General features: G+C 36.5%; 1 protein-coding gene across 9 annotated transcripts in view; it reads left to right on the top strand.

The window, feature by feature from the left end:
- Positions 1–24,715, top strand: part of ORC4 (origin recognition complex subunit 4) — a 94,641-nt gene that overhangs the window by 38,393 nt on the left and 31,533 nt on the right. For 2 of the 9 annotated variants that reach the window (XM_086352470.1, XM_086352476.1), the window contains 5 exons: positions 5,464–5,537; positions 13,383–13,459; positions 13,951–14,041; positions 23,405–23,480; positions 24,031–24,116. In XM_086352470.1, the coding sequence (XP_086208596.1) occupies positions 5,481–5,537; positions 13,383–13,459; positions 13,951–14,041; positions 23,405–23,480; positions 24,031–24,116 (387 nt within the window). In that variant the 5' untranslated portion in view covers positions 5,464–5,480. Of the gene's footprint in view, positions 1–5,463; positions 5,538–13,382; positions 13,460–13,950; positions 14,042–22,561; positions 23,481–24,030; positions 24,117–24,715 lie in introns of all 9 variants that reach the window. The other 7 variants (XM_086352497.1, XM_086352506.1, XM_086352516.1 and 4 more) reach the window with 5 other exon arrangements.

The raw sequence follows: 24,715 nt of genomic DNA, 5'->3' as shown, positions 1-24,715 counted from the left end.
GCCATGCAATGCATAGACCTAACTGATTGGAAAAGACCTTGATTCTGGGAAAGATTGAGGGCAGGAGGAGAAGAGGGCAACAGAGGATGATGGTTGGAGGCATCACCAACTCAGTTGACGTACGTTTGAGCAAGCTCCAAGAAATAGTGAAGGAGTGGGAAGCCTGCAGTTCAAGGAGTCGCAAAGAGTTGGACAGGACTGAGTGACTAATACTTTCACTTACATTAAAATGGGGGTAAGTGTTGGAGATGAGAAGAAAGCTCGCATAGATATCCAATCAAGAAATAATGGTGATGTAAAGCAGGGTTAGAGGCAGCTAGTTACAGGAGTGGATTGGTTTTAGTTTTATTAGGCAATTTAAATTAGACCAGTTATTACTTGAAGCTCTGAAATTGAAAATTAGGTTTATTCTCCTGAGCAAAATGTAAGTTTAGAGGAGGATCTACCATAAACCAATAATGTAGGATGTATAAACTCTAAAGAAATAATATTAAGCTATTCTTTGGGATTATCCTTTTTACTGCTCCTCTTTATAGTTAAAATAGTAGCTTCTACCAAATTTTATACACCTAAATAATTGTAGTCACCTATTTTTCATTTGATGACAACATGAGTAATGACTTCATCATGCATAGACCTTCAGCTTCTTTTACACTTTGTCGCTAGTCCTATTTAGAATAGTAACACCTTGGTATCAGACAGTAAGAAATAAAGAGTCCAGTGTTCTGTTTAGTCGCTCAGTCATGTCTGACTCTTTGCGACCCCATGAACTGCAGCACGCCAGGCCTCCCTGTCCATCACCAACTCCCGGAGTCCACCCAAACCCATGTCCATTGATTTGGTGATGCCATCCAACCATCTCATCCTCTGTCGTCCCCTTCTCCTCCTGCCCTCAATCTTTCCCAGCATCAGGGTCTTCTCAAATGAGTCAGCTGTTCGCATCAGGTGGCCCAAGTATTGAAGTTTCAGCTTCAACATCAGTCCTTCCAATGAACACCCAGGACTGATCTCCTTTAGGATGGACTGGTTGGATCTCCTTGCAGTCCAAGGGACTCTCAAGAGTCTTCTCCAACACCACAGTTCAAAAGTATCAATTCTTTGGCACTCAGCTTTCTTCACAGTCCAACTCTCACATCCATACATGACCACAGGAAAAACCATAGCCTTGACTAGACGGACCTTTGTTGACAAAGTAATGTCTCTGCTTTTTAATATGCTGTCTAGGTTGGTCATAACTTTCCTTCCAAGGAGTAAGCATCTTTTAATTTCATGGCTTCAGTCACCATCTGCAGTGATTTTGGAGCCCAGAAAAATAAAGTCTGACACTGTTTCCACTGTTTCCCCATCTATTTGTCACGAAGTGTTGGGACCTGATGTCATGATCTTAGTCTTCTGAATGTGGAGCTTTAAGCCAACATTTTCACTCTTGTCTTTCACTTTCATCAAGAGGCTCTTTAGTTCCTCTTCACTTTTTACCTTAAGAGTGGTATCATTTGCATATCTGAGGTTATTGATATTTCTCCTGACAGTCTTTGATTCCAGCTTGTGCTTCCTCCAGCCCAGCATTTCTCATGATGTACTCTACATATAAGTTAAATAAGCAGGGTGACAGTATACAGCCTTGATGTACTCCTTTTCCTATTTGGAACCAGTCTGTTGTTCCGTGTCCAGTCTGTTGCTTCCTGACCTGCATACAGGTTTCTCAAGAGGCAGGTCAGGTGGCCTGGTATTTCCGTCTCTTTCAGAATTTTCCACAGTTTATTGTGATCCACACAGTCTGAGGCTTTGGCATAGTCAATAAAGCAGAAATAGATGTTTTTTCTGGAACTCTTTTGCTTTTTCCATGATCCAGCTGATGTTGGCATTTTGATCTCTGGTTCCTCAGCCTTTTCTAAAACCGGCTTGAACATCTGGAGGTTCATGGTTCACGTATTGCTGAAGCCTGGCTTGGAGAATTTTAAGCATCACTTTACTAGTATGTGAGATGAGTGCAGTTGTGCGGTAGTTTGAGCATTCTTTGGCATTGCTTTATGATTCACTGGTAAAATTTGAGGAGGAATTCAGTCAAATGTAATTTAATAATCTATTGTCTTATAATAATAATATTACCTATTGGCAGATAATATTATTCTCTTCTTTTGTCATTAAACAGTTGAAAGAAAGTGTATAATTAGACTTTTATTTTTCCTAAATTTTTATTTTGAAATTATTAGAGACTCACAGAAGTTGCAAATGTAGTTCGTAGTGTTCCATAAACCCTTCACCCAGATTCTCTGTAGCGTGATGTCTTATGATATTGCAGGTCAAAACCATGACAAAAAACGTTGACATTGGTATAACACTGTTAACTGAACTACAGACCTTATTCAGTTCTCAACAGTTTTTACTTGTACTCATTTTTGTGCGTCTATTTAATTCTCTGTGACTTGATCCCATGTGTATATTTTGTGACATTGCAATAAAGATACAAAACTGTTTCATCATTACAAAGAAAATTCTTAATGTAACTCCTTTTTTATTATCATACTCATTCCTCAGTTCTGTTTCTTTGCCATCATGTATCTGTTCTTCATCTTTATAATAATTTTGTCATTTCAAGAATTTTTTAATGTAATCATGCAATATGTAATATTTTTGTGATCAGCCTTTATTTTTGCTCTCAAAGCGTAATGCCTTTGAGAGCCATCCACAGTATTGCACATATCAGTGGTTAATTTTTTTTTTTTGCCTCAGTTTTAGTCCCTGATGTGGATGTTTCCATTTCTTTAACCCCATTAACTCATTGTAGGACATTTGTATTGTCTTCAGTTTTTTGGCTGTTCCAAATAAACTTATTATTGAGACTCATATTACAGATTTTCATGTGAGCATAAATTTTCATTTCTGTGATATAAATACCCAAAAGTGTAATCACTGTGTCACACGGTAAGTGTTTGTTATAAGAAATGGCCAAAAGAAACTTTGCAGAATGGCTGTAACATTTCACATATCTCACCAGTCATTGTATGTGAGATCTTTCTTCTCTTCATGCTTACCAGCATTTGGTGTTTTCTCTGTTCTATTTTTGCTTTTCAAATAAATGTGTACCTTGTTGTGGTTGCAATTTGCCTTTTTCTAATGGCTCATGTGTTTCAGGTGTTTATTTGCTATCCATATAGCCTCTTTGTTTGAAATGTCTGTTTATGCCTTTGACCCATTTTTCTAGTTGGATCGTTTATGGTTGAGCATCAGTCTTTTGATTAATACTTAATTTACAGTCAAAATTTATGTATAGGCACTGAAGTGTGGTGTGTATGTATGTTTCTTTCACGAATGATCACCAAATGGTCATGGGTCACCATGTGCATGTTTTTAGTGACTTACCGGAAGTATATTCAATACAAGGAGGCAGTTTAGACATCACCCTGTGACCTCAGACATTTTACTTAGCTCTACTGAGCATGTTTTCTCAGTCCATGAAATGGGGAGAAATATATTTTAATTCCATTAGTACTGTGAAATAGCTACTAACATAGCTTTGAAAAGATAAAGTATATTGTCAAGTCTCTCTCCCATTTTTTTAGAATTTACTTTTTATTGTCTCGGGTACAGTTGTTCCATTGTTTCCTGTGATTTCAGACCTTTTTCACAGTCGAGTATCTTAAAACAGAATGAAGATGTAATTTCATATTCCTGAAAGGGTTTTTCCCCACACACAAATCTGATTTAAGAGAAAAAAATTTAGTAGGATAAAATTAAAATAATCAGTGTAAAGATTGTCAAGCAAGGTGCCTTGAATAAAGAAAAGGTTGCTAAAAGGTGCCCTAAGGCAGCTGAGAAAACCACTTTTCTCCTAAGAGGGAAGCTTAAGGAACCAAAGCATCGGGAGAGTACTCTGTTCTTGTACTCTATTCTGTCCTGGAGCCAGAATCCTTCTGGGACTTAAGTGAAGTCGTGTCCGACTCTTTGCGACCCCATGGACTGTAGCCTATCAGGCTCCTCCGTCCATGGGATTTTCCAGGCAAGAGTGCTGTAGTGGATTGCCATTTCCTTCTCCAGGGGATCTTCCCGACCCAGGAATCGAACCTGGGTCTCCCGCATTGCAGGCAGACCTTTTTCCATCTGAGCCACCAGGGAAGCCTCAACTGGTTCTGGGACTTAGGCCTCGTCTATACTGTAAGGGAGGGTACGGATTTGCTTGCTATCTGTCAAAGCATTGCTCTGCTGCTGTCCTGTAGAAACTAATTCCAAAGGTGGTTGTCTAAATGTCAGTATATGAAATTAGTAAGTATGAATATAAAAATATATCACAGGCAGATCTTCCTTCAAGTTGTTGAAATTTGTGCTTTTTAAAATCAGGTGGCTAAGTAGCAGTTATATATAATCAAGATATATACTTATAACTATGTATATAATATATATGTATTTTATATCTGTGTGTGTGTGTATATATATAGATAGATAATAGTTATGTATAATGAAGTATAACTAGATCGGGTTTAAATCCTGACTGACCTTTGTACTGTTATGGTTTTGGTCAGGTTACTTTTCTGTGTCTTCTAATCTGAAAGAGGTATTAGGATTATTCCATAGGATTATTCTGAGAATTAAATGAGATAATAAATTCAAAACACTTCTAACAATTCCTGGCTAAGTTATTATTACCTGATTAGTGAAGTACTTCTCTAGGAAATTGCTGGTGAGAAAATTAGATCTTTTAGGTTGAAGGTGTTTATCTATGAATATATTGCCCTCAAGGAGAATTTTACAGAACTTTTTTTTTTTGTTATTATATATATACATATATATACACACACACACATGTATATTATTCCAGTTAATGCTTGGAATTTTTAAGTATTCTCAATTTGGTGGCATTGACCACAAAATTTTGTGTAGTATGATATGTTTATGAATAAAGAGAAGGACAGGCAATTCTGTATGTTTGCAGAAGAAACAATTTACCTAGTCTGTAATGACTGATTGATGAGTGTAGCAAGAAAGCAAAGTTTTTCTGGAATAGATGATCCTGTGGAATGAATGTGGGGAGAAACATTCTATACAAAGGAAACACATCCATTTTTTTTTGTTTGTTTGATTTTGTTTTTAAAGGCAGAGAAAGGAAGCGGAATACTAGATTGAAAAGAAAGGTAGAACTAATTATAAGAACCATCTAAAATGTGAAATGGGAGTGTCAAATAAACCTGTAGTTAGGTAAAGAGGAGCCATCGAGATTTTTTTTTCTGGTTTTATTAAGAAATAACTTACATATATCACTGTGTAATTTTAAGTTGTGCAGCATAACGGTTTTATTTACGTATTATGAAATGATTCCCATAGGTTCAACTGAAAATTTTTAAAGTTTCAGAAATTTTAACATTTTTCATGTTTTAGAACTTGTGTGAGTCTGTAATAGTAAATTCTTAATTTCTGTAAGCCAATCATCCTTACATTCATGCTAAAATTTTGTATTATTTTTTAAAGGATTTCAATTTGTGGAAATGAGCAGTCGTAAATCAAAGAGTAGCAACTTAATACAAGCAGACTACATTTCACAGGTTAGTGTATATTTTCATTAATCTGAAGGCCTGTTACCATGTAAAGGGGATAAGAGAAACAGTCATCTTCTTAACTTGAATTCTCCCCTTTTTATGTATGAAGAACCACACTTTCCGTTGCCAAGGGGAAAGTGTCTTTGCTGCTTCCTAATTTCAGCCTCTCTAAATGTTTGGATAGATGGAATCCTAATTTTATTCATGTCTTCTTAAATGTTCTCAAGTTTCAATTTAGTTTAGTATCTTCAGAGTTTTTCACTTCTTAAGGTAAGTTTCTTGAAAAGTATTTTATTCCTTTTGTTGTGGTTGTAAATGAAATTATTTTCTTACTTTTATGTTTTATTTGTTCCTAGTTTATCTAAATGAAATTGATTTTTCTATATTAATCTTGTATTCTGTAACCTTGCTAAACTCATTTATAATATTTTTTTTTAGTTTATTCCTTTGGCTTTTCTGTGTATAACATCATGTCCTCTTCAAAGAGATACAGTTTTACTTCTTCCTTTCCAGTCTGTATGCCTTTCATTTCTTTTGTTGTCTAATTGCCATGAGCAGAACCTTCAGTATAATACTGAGTAAGCTACCAAGAGCAGACCATTTTTTATATTGGAAAAATGTGTTCAGTCTTTTACCACTGAGTATGATGTATGACATTAGCTCAAACTCCTGCACAATTGCACTCATCTCACACGCTAGTAAAGCAATGCTTAAAATTCTGCAAGCCACGCTTCAGCAATACATGAACCGTGAAATTCCAGATGTTCAAGATGGTTTTAGAAAAGGCAGAGGAACCAGAGATCAAATTGCCAACATCTGCTGGATCATCGAAAAAGCAAGAAAGTTCCAGTAAAACATCTATTTCTGCTTTATTGACTATGCCAAAGCCTTAGATTGTGTGGATCACAATAAACTGTGGAAAATTCTGAAAGAGATGGGAATACCAGACCACTTGACCTGCCTTTTGAGAAACCTGTATGCAGGTCAGGAAGCAACAGTTAGAACTGGACATGGAACAACAGACTGGTTCCAATAGGAAAAGGAATACGTCAAGGCTGCATATTGTCACCCTGCTTATTTAACTTATATGTAGAGTACATCATGAGAAACAGTGGCCTGGAGGAAGCACAAGCTGGAGTTAAGATTGCCGGGAGAAATCTCAATAACCTCAGATATGCAGATGATACCACCCTTATGGCAGAAAGTGAAGAGGAACTAAAGAGCCTCTTGATGAAAGTGAAAGAGGAGAGTGAAAAAGTTGGCTTAAAGCTCCACATTCAGAAGACTAAGATCATGGCATCTCGTCCCATCACTTCATGGCCAATAGATGGGGAAACAGTGGGAAAAGTAGCTGACTTGATTTATTTGGGCTCCAAAATCACTGCAGATGGTGACTGAAGCCATGAAATTAAAAGATGCTTACTCCTTGCAAGGAAAGTTATGACCAACCTAGACAGCATATTAAAAAGCAGAGACATTACTTTGTCAACAAAGGTCTGTCTAGTCAAGGCTATGGGTTTTCCAGTGGTCATGTATGGATGTGAGAGTTGGAATATAAAGAAAGCTGAGCACCAAAGAATTGATATTTTTGAACTGTGATGCTGGAGGAGACTCTTGAGAGTCCCTTGGACTACAAGGAGATGCAACCAGTCTATCATAAAGGAGATCAGTCATGAGTGTTCATTGGTGGGACTGTTTTTGAAGCTGAAACTTCAATACTTTGGCCACCTGATGCAAAGAGCTGACTCATTGGAAAAGACCCTGATGCTGGGAAAGATTGAGGGCAGGAGGAGAAGGGGATGACAGAGGATGAAATGATTGGATGGCATTACCGACTCAATGGACATGGGTTTGGGTGGACTCCGGGAGTTGGTGATGGACAGGGAGACCTGGCTTGCTGAGATTCATGGAGTCACAAAGTGTTGGATGCAACTGAGCGACTGAACTGAACTGATGATGTTAGCTGTGATTTTTTGTGGATATTAACAGGTTGAGAAAGTCTCCTTATATTCCTAGTATATTTAGTGTTTTTATCATGAACATTTAATATTTCATTTTTTTTTTTTTAACTTTACAATATTGTATTGATCTTGCCATACATCAACATGCATCCGCCATGGGTGTATACGTGTTCCTCATCCTGAACCACCCTCCCACCTCCCTCCCCATACTATCCCTTTGGGTCATCCCAGTGCACCAGCCCCAAGCTTCCTGTATCCTGCATTGAACCTGGACTGGCTATTCATTTCTTATATGATATTATACATGTTTTAATGCCATTCTCCCAAATCATCCCCCCCTCCCTCTCCCACAGAGTCCAAAAGACTGTTCTATACATCTATGTCTCTTTTGCTGTCTCGCATACAGGGTTGTCGTTACCATCTTTCTAAATTCCATATATATGCGTTAGTATACTGTATTGGTGTTTTTCTTTCTGGCTTGCTTTATTCTGTATAATAGGCTCCAGTTTCATCCACCTCATTAGAACAGATTCAAATGTATTCTTTTTAATGGCTGAGTAACACTCCATTGTGTATATGTACCACAGCTTTCTTATCCATTCATCTGCTGATTGACATCTAGGTTGCTTCCATGTCCTGGCTATCATAAACAGTGCTGCGATGAACATTGGGATACACGTGTCTCTTTCAGTTCTGATTTCCTCAGTGTGTATGCCCAGCAGTGGGATTGCTGGGTCATATGGCAGTTCTGTTTCCAGTTTTTTAAGGAATTTCCACACTGTTCTCCATAGTGGCTGTACTAGTTTGCATTCCTACCAACAGTGTAAGAGGGTTCCCTTGTGTATATACTTGAGGAGTCTAGCTGGGAATGGGTGTGATATTTCTACACTGGCTTAACCAGAACTACATTTTTTTATAGCAAAACTTAATGTTATTGACATTCCTTTGTAAGACCTTACTTACCTTCTGTTTAAAGGAAAGTGTTTAATTATGCTTTTAAAAATACTGGACTGGAATGGATGGATTTAACTCAGATGATCATTATATCTACTACTGTGGGCAGGCATCCCTTAGGAGAAATGGAATAGCCATCATAGTCAACAAAAGAGTCCAAAATGCAGTACTTGGATGCAATCTCAAAAACGACAGAATGATCTCTTTTTGTTTCCATGGCAAGCCATTCAATATCACAGTAATCCAAGTTTATGCCCTGACCAGTAATGCTGAAGAAGCTAAAGTTGAACGGGTCTATGAAGACCTTCTAGTACTAACACCTTCTAGTACTAACACTCAAAAAAGATGTCCTTTTCATTATAGGGGACTGGCATGCTAAAGTAGGGAGTCAAGAAATACCTAGAGTAAGAGGCATATTTGGCCTCGGAGTACAGAATGGAGCAGGGCAAAGGCTAATAGAGTTTTGCCAAGAGGACGCACCGGTCATAGCAAACACCTTCCAAAAACACAAGAGAAGACTCTACACATGGACGTCACCAGATAGTCAACACCAAAATCAGATTGATTATATTCTTTGCAGCCAAAGATGAAGAAGCTCTATACAGTCAGCAAAAGCAAGACCAGGAACAAACTGTGGCTCAGATCATGAACTCCTTATTGCCAAATTCAGACTTAAATTGAAGAAAGTAGGAAAAACCATTAGATCATTCCCCTATGACCTAAATCAATACCCTTATGATTATACAGTGGAAGTAACAAATAGATTCAAGGAATTAGATCTGATAGAGTATCTGAAGAACTATGGATCTAGGTTCATGACTTGTACAGGAGGCAGAGATCAAGACCATCCCCAAGAAAAAGAAATAACAGAAAGGCAAAATGGTTGTCTGAGGAGGCCTTACAAATAGCTATGAAAAGAAGAGAGGCTAAAGGCAAAGGAGAAAAGGAAAGATATATCGATTTGAATGCAGAGTTCCAAAGAATAGCAAGGAGAGATAAGAAAGCCTTCCTCAGTGATCAATGAAAAGAAATAGAGGAAAACAGTAGAATGGGGAAGACTAGAGATTTCTTCAAAAAATTAGAGATACCAAGGGAGCTTTTCATGCAAAGATGGGCTCCATAAAGGACAGAAATGGTATGGACCTAACTCAAGCAGAAGATATTAAGAAGAGGTGGCAAGAACACACAAAAGAACTATACAAAAAAGATTTACATAACCCAGACAGTCACTATGGTGTGATCAGTCACCTAGAGCCAGACATCCTGGAATTCAAAGTCAAGTGTGCCTTAGAAAGCATCACTACAAACAAAGCTAGTGGAGGTGATGGCACTCCAGTTGAGCTATTCAAATCCTGAAAGATGATTCTGTGAAAGTGCTGCACTCAATATGCCAGCAAATTTGGAAAACTCAGCATTGGCCACAGGACTGGAAAAGGTCAGTTTTCATTCTAATCCCAAAGAAAGTCAATGCGAAAGAATGTTCAAACTACCGCACAATTGCAGTCCCGTACTCTTGCCTGGAAAATCCCATGGATGGACGAGCCTGGTAGGCTGCAGTCCATGGGGTCACTAGGAGTCGGATACAACTGAGAGACTTCACTTTCACTTTTCACTTTCATGCATTGGAGAAGGAAATGGCAAGCCACTCCTGTGTTCTTGCCTGGAGAATCCCAGGGACGTGGGAGCCTGGTGGGCTGCCCTCTCTGGGGTCGCACAGAGTCGGACACGACTGAAGCGACTTAGCAGCAGCAGCACATGCTAGCAAAGTAACACTCAAAATTCTCCAGGCCAGGCTTCAACAATATGTGAACAGTGAACTTCCAAATGTTCAAGCTGGATTTAGAATAGGCAGAGGAACCAAAGATCAAATTGCCAACATCCATAGGATCATCAAAGAAGCAAGAGAGTTCCAGAAAAACATCTACTTCTGCTTTGTTGACTATGCCAAAGCCTTTAACTGTGTGGATATCAACAAAATGTAGAAAATTCTTAAAGAGATGGTAATAACAGACCATCTGACCTGGTCTGAGAAATCTGCTTGTCTGAGAAATCTGCCTCCTGAGAAATCTGCTTGTCAAGAAGCAACAGAACTGGACATGGAACAATAGACTAGGAAAGGAGTTGTTCTAAATCAGGAAAGGAGTTGTCATGGCTCTATTTTGTCACCTTGCTTATTTAACTTATATACAGAGAACATCATGAGAAATGCTGAACTGGATGAAGCACAAGCCAGAATTAAGGTTTCCAGGGGAAATATCAATAACCTCAGAGATGCAGATGACACCACTGTTATGGCAGAAAGCAAAGAACTAAAGAGCCACTTGATGAAAAGGAAAGAGGAGAGTCAAAAAGTTGGCTTAAAACTCAGCATTCAAAAAACTAAGATCATGGCATCCGGTCCCATCACTTCATGGCAAATAGATGGGGAAACAGTGGAAACAGTGGCTGACTTTATTTTTGGTCGCTCCAAAATCACTGCAGATGGTGACTGCAGCCAGGAAATTAAAAGACGCTTACTCTCCTTGGAGGAAAAGTTATGACCAACCTAGACAGCATATTAAAGAGCAGAGACTTTATTTTGCCAACAAGGTCCATCTTGTCAAAGCTATGGTTTTTCCAGTAGTCATGAATGGATGTGAGAGTTGGACTATAAAGAAAGCTGAGCACTGAAGGATTGATGCTTTTCAACTGTGGTGTTGGAGAAGATTCTTGTGTTTCCCTTGGACTGAAATGAGATCCAACCAGTCCATCCTAAAGGAAATCAGTCCTGAATATTCATTGGAAGGACTGTTGCTGAAGCTGAAACTCCAGTACTTTGGCCACCTGATACGAAGAACTAACTGACTCATTGGAAAAGACCCTAATCCTGAGAAAGATTGAAGTTAGGAGGAGGAGGAGATGATGGAGGATGGGATGGTTGGATTACATCACTGACTCAATGCACCTGAGTTTAAGAAAACTCCGGGAGTTGGAGATAGACAAGTAACCTGCCATGCTTCAGTATATAGGGTCTCAAATAGTCAGACAGGACTGAGTGACTGAACTGAACGTATCTTTTTAAATAGCGGAGATCTTCCCTGTACACCTAAATTAATTCCTATACATGTACATACCTGTTTAACTTTCACATCAACTCACTTGAGAATTTTGGAACCTCTGAATATTCACTACAGCTTTGCTTCACTTTTTCTCTATCTTGTATTTTATTCATACTTGTCTCTCTGTAGACTTTAATGAAGTTTTAAACAAGAAAAACACTGAGGTTCGTGTTTTGATTTACAGTGATCTTGTCTAGGGGGAGGAATACACCCTGTGATTAATTGAATGTATGTTTGCTTCCTTAGGTTTTTTTATAGATATCAGCTATTTCCTATATAATAACTATATTGTATTACAGATTACTACTTTCTTTAATCTTCAAAACAGGCCTGCCAGAATAGTGTATTGTCTCTCGGACACCAATCTTTGTATTCTTTCCACTTCCTCCTAAATGCTAAGTATAGATTATTTTATCCCTAGTGAATAATTTGCTTCCCTGTGCCTCTGGTACATAGAAAGTGAACTCAGATTTTTTTCGTTGATACATGAAAGATCACTCCCATACTGCACACTTCAGTCTGCAAGAAGCAAATAATGTTGGCAACTTCTTGTTTCTGCTGATGGAGCTAAATCTGAAATAACCTCCTAAGGTTTTTGTCACTGGACACTTTTTGTTAGCAGCAAATGTAGAAAATAAACGATTTTGATGGTCCATCTTTTTAAAGAATCTTTTTTACAGCTGTGTCTAAGTCCTTCGTTTTAAGACAAAATAAAAATTTAGCTCTTTAGAAGAATTTTAATTAATTCCAATGATTTCCTATTTTATATCATAGATGAGTATGATTTTTTCCGTATATTTGAACATCTCCTTATATGCTAGGTTACTAATTTTTTGCAGATTACTGACTGTGTCATTTCTTACTAATATATATATGCTTTTTTTTTAGGCATAGATCATATTCTTTTAGTAGTTTTGTCCTCTGCATCTAATAGGTCCTCAATAACTGTGTGGACTTTAAAATTTCTTCTATTTCCTCAGAATCCTGACTTCTGTGAGAGGTACAGAAAGATAGGACTTGAGCTAAACCAGTTTAGATATGTTGGTCTCTAGATGGCTCCAACAGTAAAGAATCTGCCTGCAATGTTGGAGACCTATGTTCAATCCCTGGGTTGAAAAGATCCCCTGGAAAAGGAGCTGGCAGTCCACTCCAGTATTTTTGCCTGGGAAATCCTACGAACAGAGAAGCCTGGTGGGTTACAGTCCATGGGATCACACAGTCAGATAAGACTGAGTGACTAAACTCAAAAGACTGAGGTATGGTTCATGAGCATTATTAGATTAGATTACATTATTAAATTCTCCCATTCTTTATTCCTTGACTGACATATTACACAAAATGAGGTATTCATTTATTCACATACATTAAAACAGCCCTCAAATTGCTGATGTAGCTAAAGTAACATCATAAAGCTCTCTTGTTGAAAGCTTCATAACTAAATTCTTATCCTTTCTCTGGGACTTGCTGCTGCTGCTAAGTTGTTTCAGTCATATCCAACTCTTTGCAACGCTGTGGACCATAGCCTGCCAGGTGCCTCTGTCCATGGGACTTTCCAGGGAAGAATACTGGAGTGGGTTGCCTTGCCCTCTTCCAGAGGATCTTCCTGAACCAGGGATTGAACCCACAACTCTTATGTCTCCTGCATTGGCAAGCAGATTCTTTACCACTAGTGCCACCTGGAAAACAAGAACTGTTAATTTTATCACTCATGATGACAAGTTGTTTAGGGAGAGCTGAATTGATTCATTAATACTTAACTCTAACTGCTATAAATATATTTACTTCTTCATTTTTGATTGCATATATGTTTTCATTTGTATTCACTTTATTTTTATCAGGTACAAAGAATTTTACGTGAAAGATTTTGTCATCAGAGTCCACATGGTAACCTATTTGGAGTACAAGTACAATATAAGTAAGTTTAGGTTCCCACTTGTCTGCTATGAAACTACTTATAGATACCCTTTAGGTTTTGTAGAAATTGTCATACACAGACTTTGTCTTAAACAAGGATAGCGAACATTTTTATAGAGGTAGTTTTGCTTTGTGTATAAAAAAATGATTTATTGTGAAGGAAGAGAAGATATACATATTTCCATAATGAAAAAAACTCTTTAACTTTCAATCTTGTATCATTTCTGTCATTTCGTATTATGGAGAGATTTCTGAGTTTGCCCCTAATGCTCAGCAGCCAGCTGTGGAGTGAAAGGTCCTAAGAGTTGCCACAGTTGTTCCTATCCCATACCATCATAAAGACCACAATATTTCAGTCTTACTTGGTTTCTTCTTGAGGTTTCTAGAGAATCAGTATTTCTGTTCTTCTCTGTAGGACTAATTTAAAAAGTATTACCTAGCAAATTATTTCAGCTTTGCTTTTTAAATTTTGGCCTCTTTATATCATTTCAGACACTTAATTGAACTGCTAAAAAGAACTGCTATCCATGGAGAAAGTAACTCTATTCTCATTATTGGACCCCGAGGTTCAGGAAAGACCATGGTAAAAGCTGTTGATTTCTGGCATTCCTTTGTTTTGTAGGCATGTGATGAGTCTTGTGGACAACATTGAAAATGTTTTTGATTATTTTCATCCTTGTGTTACTAGCATTTTTTTTTTTAATTTTAAGTCTTAGAATACATGCAAAGCCTTTATAAAGTTAGACTTGTTTATTTAAGTAGAGTGATCTTTTTTTACCTTATTTTTCGTCACAGTAACAAATTTTCAAATGTTATTTGTTCCATTGTGGTCTTTGGTCCTTCAAGAATTTGTGACTGCCAGTAGACAAAGCAAACTGGCATTTATTGAACATGTTCCTTGAACCTTTTATTTATCTTGTTATTTATTCTTTACATTAACCCTGCAAGGTAGGCATGATATTGTCTCTATTTGTAGATTAGGTAGCTATCACATCAAGCATTTTTTTTCTTTTAGTTTATTCTGTAACCCTAACTTAGGCAAGTTTTTTTAATATATACATTCACATCTTTTAGAGTTATCGTCTACTTTCCATCTTTATTATATTACGTTGGTTACCTCATAAAGATAACTCTTGCTTTTTTACCCTTGCTTTCTCTTTTCATTTTGTTTGTTTAGTGTATAAGACCAGTTATGGCTATTATATTACAAATATTACTATGTAATTGTATAATCTGCTTTTGCTTTATTCCATGCAGTAAATTTAGATTTCTCACTAATACACATTTTTACTGTGTATAGAAGTAAAATTGTGTATTATGTATTATTTTATATTAAGTAAAACTATGTAAAATAGAATTAGAATTGTTTTTATTTTTTAAGCAATACAGTTTGACTGTACATTTTGTAAAAATTAGGACTTTAGGATTTTACTGTCATCATCTGTTTCCAGTATTGTTTGTAGTACATAAATTGGAGATTTAGATCTAAATAATTTATTTTCTTTTAAAATTTTTTCATTTATTATAATCACATTTATGACCATATTTATTTTTGACTCTGTTTAATTTATGTTCAGTCCTTTGGCTTAGTCCTTGTATACAACCACTATTTCTTTATCCTTAGTTTTTTTATTATTTTTCTTTGTGTTTGACTTCAGTGCTATTTATGGTAGTTTATATAGGAAAAGTATGTGACTAATATACTTTTGAGCTATAAGACTATTATTAAAACAACAGCTCTGTTAACAGTAGAAAAGTTGAGGAAAGATATGCACAGAAAGGTCATAGGAAATTAAATACAAATCAGTTTTAAACTTAGAAACATGTTTAATTTCACTCATAATCTGGTAAATTAAATAAAAATATAGTAATTTTTTCTATAAGATTAACAAAAAGATCTATAAAGTTGATAACATACTGATGTTCTTACTGGTGGTGTAAATTAGAATTAGACAAAATCTAACCATATTACAAATGTGCCTACTTTTGACTCAGCAACATTTCTAGAAATTTTTCTTTGTGAAATGATATGTGTATTGTTACTCATTGCAGTAATGTTTATTAGCAGTGCAGGATGAGAAACAGTATAAATGACCCTCAGAATACTGATTAATAAATCTTGATACATCCATCCATGTAATGGACTACGATACTGCAGTAAAAAAAGAATACAGAAATATTTGCATATCATCCAAAAAAGGGAAAAAATCATATTGTTGATTTCTCCATGAACAAAAGTTCCCTTAAATGTATACATTTAAATTTTTATTGGAGTATCATTGATTTACAATGTTGTGTTAGGTTCAGATATACAGCAGAGTGAATCGGTTATACATATACTTATGTCCACTCTTTTAAAATTCTTATCCCATATAGGCCATTACAAAATATTGTGTAGTGTTCTCTGTACTATACGATAGGTCCTTATTAGTTGCCTATTTTATGTGTAGTACTATGTTTAAGTCAACCCCAGTCTCCCAATTTATCTGTCCTACCTTTCCCCCTGGTAGCCACAAGTTTGTTTTCTACATCTGCGATACTACTTCTGGTTTATAAATAAGTTCATTTGTACCCTTTTTAAAAATTTTTCACATATAAGTAATATCATATGATATTTGTCTGTGTCTAACTTACTTCATTCAATATGACAGTCTCTAGGTCCACTCGTGTACCTGTAGATGACATTATTTTGTTCATTTTTATGGCTGGGTAATATTCCATTCAGTTTTCGTTCCAATCCCAAAAAAAGGAAATGCCAAAGAATGTTCAAACTACCACACAATTGCACTCATCTTTCACGTTAGCAAAGTAATGCTCAAAATTCTCCAAGCCAGGCTTCAATAGTACATGAACCATGAACTTCCAGATGTTCAAGCTGGATTTAAAACAGGCAGAGGAACCAGAGATCAAATTGCCAGCATCCACTGGATCATCAAAAAAGCAAGAGAGTTCCAGAAAAACATCTACTTCTGCTTTGTTGACTATGCCAAAGCCTTTAACTGTGTGGATCACAACAAACTGTGGAAAATTCTTAAAGAGATGGTAATAACAGACCATCTGACCTGCCTCCTGAGAAATCTGCTTGTCAAGAAGCAACAGTTAGAACTGGACATGGAACAACAGACTGGTTCCAAATTGGGAAAGGAGCATGTCAAGACTGTATATTGTCACCCTGCTTATTTAACTTATATGCAGAGTACAACGTGAGAAATGCTGGGCTGGATGAACATGAGCCGGAATCAGGATTGCCGGGAGAAACAACCTCAGAGATGCAGATGACACCACCGTTACGGCAGAAGGCGAAGAAGAACTAAAGAGCCACTTGATGAAAAGGAAAGAGGAGAATGAAAAAGTTGGCTTAAAACTCAACATTCAAAAAACTAAGATCATGGCATCCGATCCTATCACTTCATAGCAAATGGATGGGAAAACAATGGAAACATGACAGACTTTATTTTTGGGGGCTCCAAAATCACTGCAGATGGTGACTGCAGCCATGAAATTAAAAGACCCTTGCTCATTTTAAGAAAAGCTATGACCAACCTAGACAGCATATTAAAAAGCAGAGACATTACTTTGCCAACAGAGGTCCGTCTAGTCAAAGCTATGGTTTTTCCAGTAGTCATGAATGGATGTGAGAGTTGGACTGTAAAGAAAGCTGAGCACTGAAGAATTGATGCTTTTGAACCGTGGTGTTGGAGAAGACTCTTGAGAGTCTCTTTGGACTGTAAGGAGATCCAACCAGTCCATCCTAAAGGAAATCAGTCCTGAATATTCATGGGAAGGACTGATGCTGAAGCTGAAGCTCCTATTGGAGCTTGGAGTATTCTTTGCAGCCAACGTATTCTTTGGCCACCTGATGCGAAGAGCTGACTCATTGGAAAAGACTCTAATGCTGGGAAAGATTGAAGTCAGGAGGTGAAGGAAACGACAGAGAATGAGTTGGTTGGATGACATCACCGACTCAATGGACATGAGTTTGTGTAACTCCGGGAATTGGTGATGGACAGGCAAGCCTGGCGTGCTGCAATCCATTGGGTTGGAAAGAGTTAGATGTGACTGAGCGAGTGAACTTACTGAATATTCCATTGTGTATAAATATATATATGCACCACATCTTCTTTACCCTCTCCTCTGCTGACGGACATTTAGGTTGCTTCCAGCCCTGGCTATTGTAAATAGTGCTGCAGTTGAGCTGAATATCGAGGTGTATGAATCTTTTCAAATGATGGTTTTCTCCGGGTAAACACCTAGGAGTGGGTTTTCTGGGTCATGATATTCTGTTTTTAGTTTTTGAAGGAACCGCTGGGCTTCCCTGGTGGCTCAGAGGTTAAAGCATCTGCCTGCAATGTGGGAGACCTGGGTTCGATCCCTGAGTCGGGAAGATTCCCTGGAGAAGGAGATGGCAACCCACTCCAGTATTCTTGCCTGGAGAATCCCATGGAGAGAGGAGCCTGGTGGGCTACAGTCCATGCGGTCACAAAGAGTTGGACATGACTGAGCGACTCCACTTTCACTTTCACTTTATACGGTTCTCCATAGTGACTGTACCAGTTTACATTCCCATCAACAGTATAGGAAGGTTCTGTTTCTCCATGTCTTCTCCAGCACGTATTGTTTGTTGATTTTATTGATGATGGCCATTCTGACCAGTGTGAAGTGATACTCCATTGTAGTTTTGATTTGCATTTCTCTAATAGTGATGTTGAACATCTTTTCAAGTGCTTTTTGGCCATTTTTATGTCTTATGTCTTCTTTATGGTGTGCTGCAGTCCATGGGGTCACAGAGAGACACGACTTAGCCACTGAACAGTGTCAACAAATGTCTTTCTGAAATATTAAACAATAACATAGTGGGTTATTTGTTGAGTGGGATATGGGAACAGAGGTTAAGGCTCTTTTCACTATATATCTTTTTATTTTTTTTGAGGGGTGAACTATATGACCATGCAGTCTATTTTTAAAATTACAGAGTGGGAAGTTGGTTGAAGGCAAGGGGAAAAAACCCAGCAACCTAGTTAACAGAACAAATCACTGAACTCCTTCAGAACACATAAATATTAAAGAGATAGGAAGTTGAGTAACATAGGGAAATGTAAAAAGACTATTTTAAATCAAAATATTATTTTGCACGTTACTTATAAATGACTGGGATTAAACTCTTCGGTCACTTTTTTTTTTCCTCCCTTGAAATCACATAGAGTTTATTCAATTTGTGTTTTATGGGAAAATTCCAAGGGCAGGCTTTTCTTTTCCCTTTATAAACTGCTTTTTCAAACTGGATAGTTTAAATTATGCAGTCATACCAACCCTAAATTTCAGAGTCTTGACACAAATTTGTTGTTTGCTTTTGCTGTGTCCCCACACTGTAACAGCAAGGAGGCACTATTCTCTGTCTTCACTCACAAGAAATGGTGATGTTACCTCAGCATGTTCCTCCACTAACATCCCAGTGGAGGAAAGGAAGCCTGATGGATCAGGGACATTCTTAAAGTTCCTACCCAGAGGTGCTACAGAGCACATCTCACACTTATCTGACCGGAGTGAGTCACATGGTCACACCTAGTTTCAAGAGAGCAGGGCAGTGCATTTTTACTAGATACCTAGAAAGGGAGGTTAACCAGAAGTATGGTGAACCTCACTGATGACCACCACAGCTAACTTGTTTGAGTTTATATATGATTTTTCCTTGCCTAGATGCTTGTAGAATTGCTGTTTCTTAGCAGTGTGAAAGTTTCACAGGTTATATCAAAGTGCAGGTCGTAAAAACCGTAACTCTGCAAACCCTCTTGATGTGAATTTAGGTCTTTCTTTAGTAAAAGGATGATTTTCCTTTTTTTCCAGTTTTAATTATTGTTTTTGGAAAACACATTATATACTATGTTTGAATAACATTTTTACATGATACTTTAATTCTTCAAAGAGCTCTATAGTGATATTCTTGTATCAGTATAGGAGAAAACGAGGTCTAAGAAATTAGTACATTAGACCTGTTATTCCATCATACACTGTGCATCTTGAAGTAAAATGACCTACAACAGAGAAGTTGAATCTCAGTGATTCATGCATCAAAGTGTCAAGCCAGAAGTATAATTTGAACAGCTAATGACTTAATTTATTCTGAACTTTCATCTTGGAAGTTTGTCTCTTAAGGCATACAGAAAGTTTACAGAAAAGGACATAGAGCTAGTAAATGCTTACAAAAATGTATAAGTAAATACAAATTAAACCTGAATACTCCATTTCATTAGTAAATTGGCTAAAATAGATATATTTGTTACAGAAAAAGTAAGCAGATAGTACAGAGTTCCCACGTAGTCTCTCTCTCACAGACACACGCTCATACACACACTCACCCCGGTACAGTTTTCCCTGTCAGTAACATCTTGCCTTACTGTGGTACATTTGTTAAAATTAATGAAACTATATTGAAACATTGCTAATTAAAGTCCATTGTTTACATTAAGGATTCTACAAGTCTATGGGTACAACACCATGTTCTGGTGCTTGGAAATAATTTATCTAATGTGACTTAACTGAAGTATGGAAAAACCCATACATGGTATTCCATTATGGTATAATTTAGTTTATTCCTACTGCATTCCAATATTGAGAGCTCAGAAAGCTGAAAAGCATTATTTAACTCCTCACTTTTATGATTTGTTGTGTGTAGGCGTGTCCTGAGATATAAAATAGGTTATTTTTAGATAAGAGTATTATTATATCATATAATTAGTATAATTATATATATCATGCTGCTGCTGCTACTGCTACTGCTAATTTGCTTCAGTCGTGTCCGAGTCTGTGAAACCCCATAGACGGCAGCCCACCAAGGCTCCCCGGTCCCTGGGATTCTCCAGGCAAGAACACTGGAGTGGGTTGCCATTTCCTTCTCCGATGCATGAAAGTGAAAAGTGAAAGTGAAGTCGCTCAGTTGTGTCCAACTGTTAGCAACCCCGTGGACTGCAGCCCACCAGACTCCTCCATCCATAGGATTGTCCAGGCAAGAGTACTGGAGTGGAGTGCCATTGCCTTCATAGCTTAGTATAATCATGTATAATTATAGAAATTTAAACTTAAAAAATAAGATTGTGGTATATTAAAAATACTACCCTTTAGCCAAACTGTCTAAAATACAAAAATTGAAAATCATCAGTTAAGTGGTAAAGATAACAAATTCTGTGGTTTGTTGTATTTCAAACATTTTATTTTAAAAATAGACATGGTTCCAAATGAGAGATTTAAGTCTGGAAAATACTCTTCTACATAGAAATTAGACTTGCTAGATGGTTAAAGTTTCTTCTAGTTTGTTTCTTCTGGTTGCATATTGTTGAATATTGTGTCCCTGAAAGTATTTGGGAATAGTAATAAAAGCATAACAACCTCTGGATGCTGGCAGTTCAAAGCAAACTATACAAGTATATCTGTAACATTAATTTTTAGCTACAAAGAATGTGGAAATGGGGTATCCAAATTGATTATGTTGGTTAATGTAACATAACCAACTAAGGTTTTTTTAGTATATAATATAGTATAAAATATTGAAAAGATGACATTGTCTCCTTGGGGGGAAAAAAATCTGACTTACGATTGTTAACCTAGCTAATTACACAGTAAATTTTAGCAATATCCAGAGTGGAACTACGGATAAGGCAATGGCACCCCACTCCAGTACTCTTGCCTGGAAAATCCCATGGATGGAGGAGCCTGGAAGGCTGCAGTCCATGGGGTCGCTGAGGGTCGGACACGACTGAGTGACTTCACTTTCACTTTTCACTTTCATGCATTGGAGAAGGAAATGGCAATCCACTCCAGTGTTCTTGCCTGGAGAACCCCAGGGACGGGGGAGCCTGGTGAGCTGCCGTCTCTGGGGTCGCACAGAATCGGACTTAGCAGAGTGGAACTAAAATTATTATTTGAAGTGACCTAGCAGAGTGGAACTAAAATTATTATTTGAAGACATGCTTGCTAATATATTTAAATGATCATTTCAGACCACACACACACCTCACGAAAAAGTTGTGAGCTAATTCATGCAAATCATAGTAACTTGATGTTAAAGTAAATTTAGTGGAAAGAAGGCTGTAAACCTGTATAACTCTCCCCTTGCATATGTAAAATGAAGGTATTACTATTGACCCTGTTTCATTCTGCAAATAATTTGAAATGGTTTTGAACAGTTTATCAAACCTAAAGTGGTTTTAAACATAAAATCAGAACCAGGGAAATACAAATACCATGTAAGTAAAATATCAAGAAGTAAGTGCAAGAACATAGCAGATTGCTAAGAAAATGCCATACAGGCTGTATTTTGAGAAGCAAGTTAGTATCAGTTGGGGACTAACTCTGGTGATAGGATCTGACTTGATCCAAAGACAGAAGTACCACCTCATCTTCTGACAGTTTTCTCTAAGAATGTAACTTTTCTCTGCTGGGCTCTTACTCATAGTATGACAGTTGACATTTGTGGTTGTCTTTCTTTTTTATTTTTAAAGGACTTAGTTTACCTGTGATCTGAGGTGGAGCACCATCTGCTTTAAATATGTTTGATATCCTGTTGTGAAACCTGATGATTTGAAATGAGAGGTTTTGCTTTTTTGTTGTTGTTGCACACAGATACTGCAATGACAAATAGAGATAAAATACTGAAAATACAAGTAGTATTTTGTCTTTCAAAATAGTTTACCAGTTGTCTCAGTGACTTTGTGGCGTAATCCTTTTTGTCCTCATTAAGTTTGATGCCACTTTTGTTGTATACATAGCCTAATTTCTTGAGCTATATATTTTGTGATAGTACCCTTCTGCTTCTATTTTCATATTAGGAAGAATAATCCATCACTCTTTTTAAAATCTTCTTGTTTTTTCTTAATTCTATTTATTTTCAAATTTCAGAAAATATATGTAGTATTAATATGAAGAGATACATATGATAGTGCAGTATGAGTGATAAGATGTCACAAATCAAAAATATAAAGAATGTTAAGTATGTGGCATAGAAAACTAATTATAAAAATGTGAAGCTTTATAATTGAACAGTTTAAGATGGTTTAACACTTTCTGGGTATTTTTAGTAGTAATTACTGTTATATTTTGGGCTTCCCAGATGATGCTAGTGGTAAAGAACCCACCTGCCAGTGCAGGAGACATGAGACATGAGTTCGATCCCTGAGTCAGGAAGATCCCCAGGAGAATGGAATGGCAACCCATCTCAGTATTCCTGCCTGGAAAATTCCATGGACAGAGGAGCCTGGCAGGCTACTGTCCTTGGAGATGCAAAGAGTCGGACACAACTGAAGCAGCTTAGCATGCACACACTTTATATTTGAAGTATATTACTAGTAATAATTTTTAACAAGGGCTTTCTCTGCTTACTTAACAACTAACAAAGGCAACATCTCATATTTAGCTTAATCTCTTTGTATTTCTTTTTTGATTTTCATTTCAAGGTAACATGCAAAGTAGCTCACAGTATTTCACAGAAATTAATGTACTGAGGGTAGATATTTTGCAGTCATTTAGTATTGTTCTGGTACTTCTTTTCAATAGCTTTTAACTGATTTCAGTAATAATTTTGTAGAGTCAGTACTGTAGACATGTAATGAACTGACTGATACGTAAAGTTCTTAAATACCTGTGGTTTTTATGACTTCTACTGCAAAGAAGTATTTCCTTTGAAAACTTAAGGGTTATTTCTAAACATTTATCAGAAGTTTGGGTAGCTGATTGAGAGAATGTGGCATCATTCCTGGTTCTGACATCTTACTAAATCAGACATTAGAAGTTCTAGTTGAACTTTCTGTCTGTAGAGAATCTGCAAATTTAATTGTTAATTTTCAATGACAGCTGTTAATATTCTATTCCTATTACTCATAGTTTAAAAAAGAATATGGGCTTATCATCTTTTACTTGTTATTAAATATTTCATAAACTTTTTAATATTATTTAGTTAATAAACCATGCTTTGAAAGAACTAATGGAAATAGAAGGAGTGAGTGAAAACATATTACAAGTTCACTTAAATGGTAAGTATGTTCTCATTTTGCCATTGGAATGATGTAAGCATATGAGCTTTTTACATTGAGACTAAATTTACTCATATATTTAAAATCTGCATTAATAACTATATTTTAAAAACTAAATCTTTAATGGACTTTTACTTTAGCACACTATGCACAGTATTTTTAGAAATTAAAAAAATTATTAATAAAGGCACATAAGGTCTCTTTTTTTTGTATTTATTTTCTTTTTTTTATTATTTATTTATTTTAATTGGAGGCTAATTACAATATTGTAGTGGTTTTGCCATACATTGACATGAATCAGCCATGGGTGTACATGTGTTCTTATCCTTTTTTTAAATAACATTAATTCCAAGGAAGATGGTTCTTTGAGTCTAATGTTTTCACTATTAAATTTTAAAAAGGAAATAATGTAAACTAAAAATTTTTGACTTTTTCTTTCTAGTTAAATTTTTTAAAGCATTAAAAAACTTACTTGACTAGAAAATAATCTGCATAGTATCAAATACTTATTTCATTTTTATGACCTACTTTTAAATGGGTTTTATTTCAGGACTGCTGCAGATCAATGATAAAATTGCCCTAAAGGAAATCACAAGACAGTTAAATCTGGAAAATGTAGTTGGAGATAAAGTTTTTGTAAGTATCATTTTCATTATTTTATTAAATAGGATTCAAAGTAAAGTCTGTATAGCATGGACCTGTTTATATTAGCATGGACCTGTTTATATTTTGGAAGAGTAGGAACGGTTCAGAGATTCTAAAATATACAAGATTCTTACCATAAGAATGTACAATGTATAGGATGTATTTATTCATCAAATCTTTTAAGTTTAGACTTTATGAAGTAGATTTTATTGGTTATATTAGGGCTTCCTCGGTGGCTCAGACAGTAAAGAATCTGCCTGTAGTGCAGGAGACCCAGGTTTAATCCCTGGGTCAGAAAAATTCCCTGGAGAAGGGAATGGCAACCCACTCCAGTATTCTTGCCTTAAAAATCCCATGGACAGAGGAGATTGGCAGGCTGCAGTCCATGAGGTCACAAAGAGTAGTCAGACATGCCTGAGTGGCTTTCACTTTCACTTTTCATATTAGTTATAAAATAGTTTAAGAAATCAAGATTTGTTTAAATATTAACTGAGTTGTTTCTTTGTTTGTAAGAAAAATATTCTGATTCTCTGCCCTTGGAGATAGATTAATCTGCTTTTAAAAATATTAACACTCTATTAGTCTATTTC

The sequence above is a fragment of the Bos grunniens genome, chromosome 2, assembly GCF_055505025.1.
Source record: "Bos grunniens cultivar Pamir isolate PY7600 chromosome 2, Bosgru_T2T1.0, whole genome shotgun sequence".
Taxonomy (NCBI): domain Eukaryota; kingdom Metazoa; phylum Chordata; class Mammalia; order Artiodactyla; family Bovidae; genus Bos; species Bos grunniens.
Note: the sequence above shows the minus strand (reverse complement) of the source record. Positions and strands in the feature narration are given on the sequence as shown.